We start from the raw sequence: 1,010 nt of genomic DNA on the forward strand, positions 1-1,010 counted from the left end.
GGGATCCCACGCGTGTCCCGGCAACACGCAGCACCAGGGGGGCGAGGGCTGATGGAGGGCATGAGGAGGGCACCCCAAGGTGTGTCTGGCCCCCGGGTGGTTACGGGGGTGCCCACGCGTGACAGCGACTGCCTGCCCTCAGTGCCCGTTGCGTGGGTATGGGCTGTATCTGTGTGCGCCTGCCTGGCTGGACAAGGGGTGCACATATACACAAATAAATACATATAAATTTGTATCTCACACTATACATTTATATCTTACACGAATACGCACGGGCACAGCAAAGGTACACTCTGTGTCTGTTCACACGTGCATTTGGACACCCACGCGTGGGCGCTTGTGGGGGTGTGTCTGCTGCTGCCTCAGCGGGTTCCCCTCTCTGTTATTTTGGGTGCTTTTCCCTGCGTGCCCCTCCACGCACCCCAACATTCACACCCGCAGGTTTGGCGCTTGAGCACGACCTTAAATAACACTCAGGCAGGATGAGGCCCGCCATCAGGTGAGGCTTTTCGCCCCCGTGGGGCCCAAAATGGCTCAACCACCCAGTCGAGGGGGAAAAAAAAAAAAACCGCGGAGAAAAGGGAAAAATAACACCAAAAAAAAATGAAATAACGAGGGGGTTGAGGAAGAGGAGCGCCAGTCCTTACCTGCTGGGTGAAGGCTGCCTGGGGGGAGGTGGGGGACTTGCTGGTGGCCCCCAGCTGAGTGTCCTGCTTGGCTTCAGCCTGGAGCTCCTTGGCCTCCGAGTCCGCCGGCGTGGTGGGGAGCCCGAAGCCTTCCTCGCTATCCGCCATGTTACGAGCTTCCTTCGCCGAATCCCCCACTGCAGGCACACATCGGGGAGAGAGCAGAGATAAGAGACGCATAAGTCAACGCTGACGTTTAATAAAATATATATATGTATATATTTCCATAGCTCCGCGCCGGGGCAAGGCTGCCCGGCAATCCCGCAACTCACTTCCAGCTGCCCGGGGAGGGAAGGAGGCCCTTTAACTTTGGGAGAGGGAGAA

The 1,010-nt window shown here is 57.4% G+C and overlaps 1 protein-coding gene across 1 annotated transcript in view; it reads right to left on the bottom strand.

The window, feature by feature from the left end:
- The window catches only part of TBX5 (T-box transcription factor 5), a 38,023-nt gene extending 37,214 nt beyond the window's left edge, over positions 1–809 (bottom strand). Inside the window, exon 1 of the mRNA XM_029963291.1 lies at positions 648–809. Within this exon, the coding sequence (XP_029819151.1) occupies positions 648–794 (147 nt within the window). The 5' untranslated portion in view covers positions 795–809. The remainder of the gene's footprint in view (positions 1–647) is intronic.
- Between the last annotated feature and the right edge of the window lie 201 nt (positions 810–1,010).

This window comes from Manacus vitellinus, unplaced genomic scaffold (genome assembly GCF_001715985.3).
Source record: "Manacus vitellinus isolate BGI_N305 unplaced genomic scaffold, ASM171598v3 scaffold_58_pilon, whole genome shotgun sequence".
Taxonomy (NCBI): domain Eukaryota; kingdom Metazoa; phylum Chordata; class Aves; order Passeriformes; family Pipridae; genus Manacus; species Manacus vitellinus.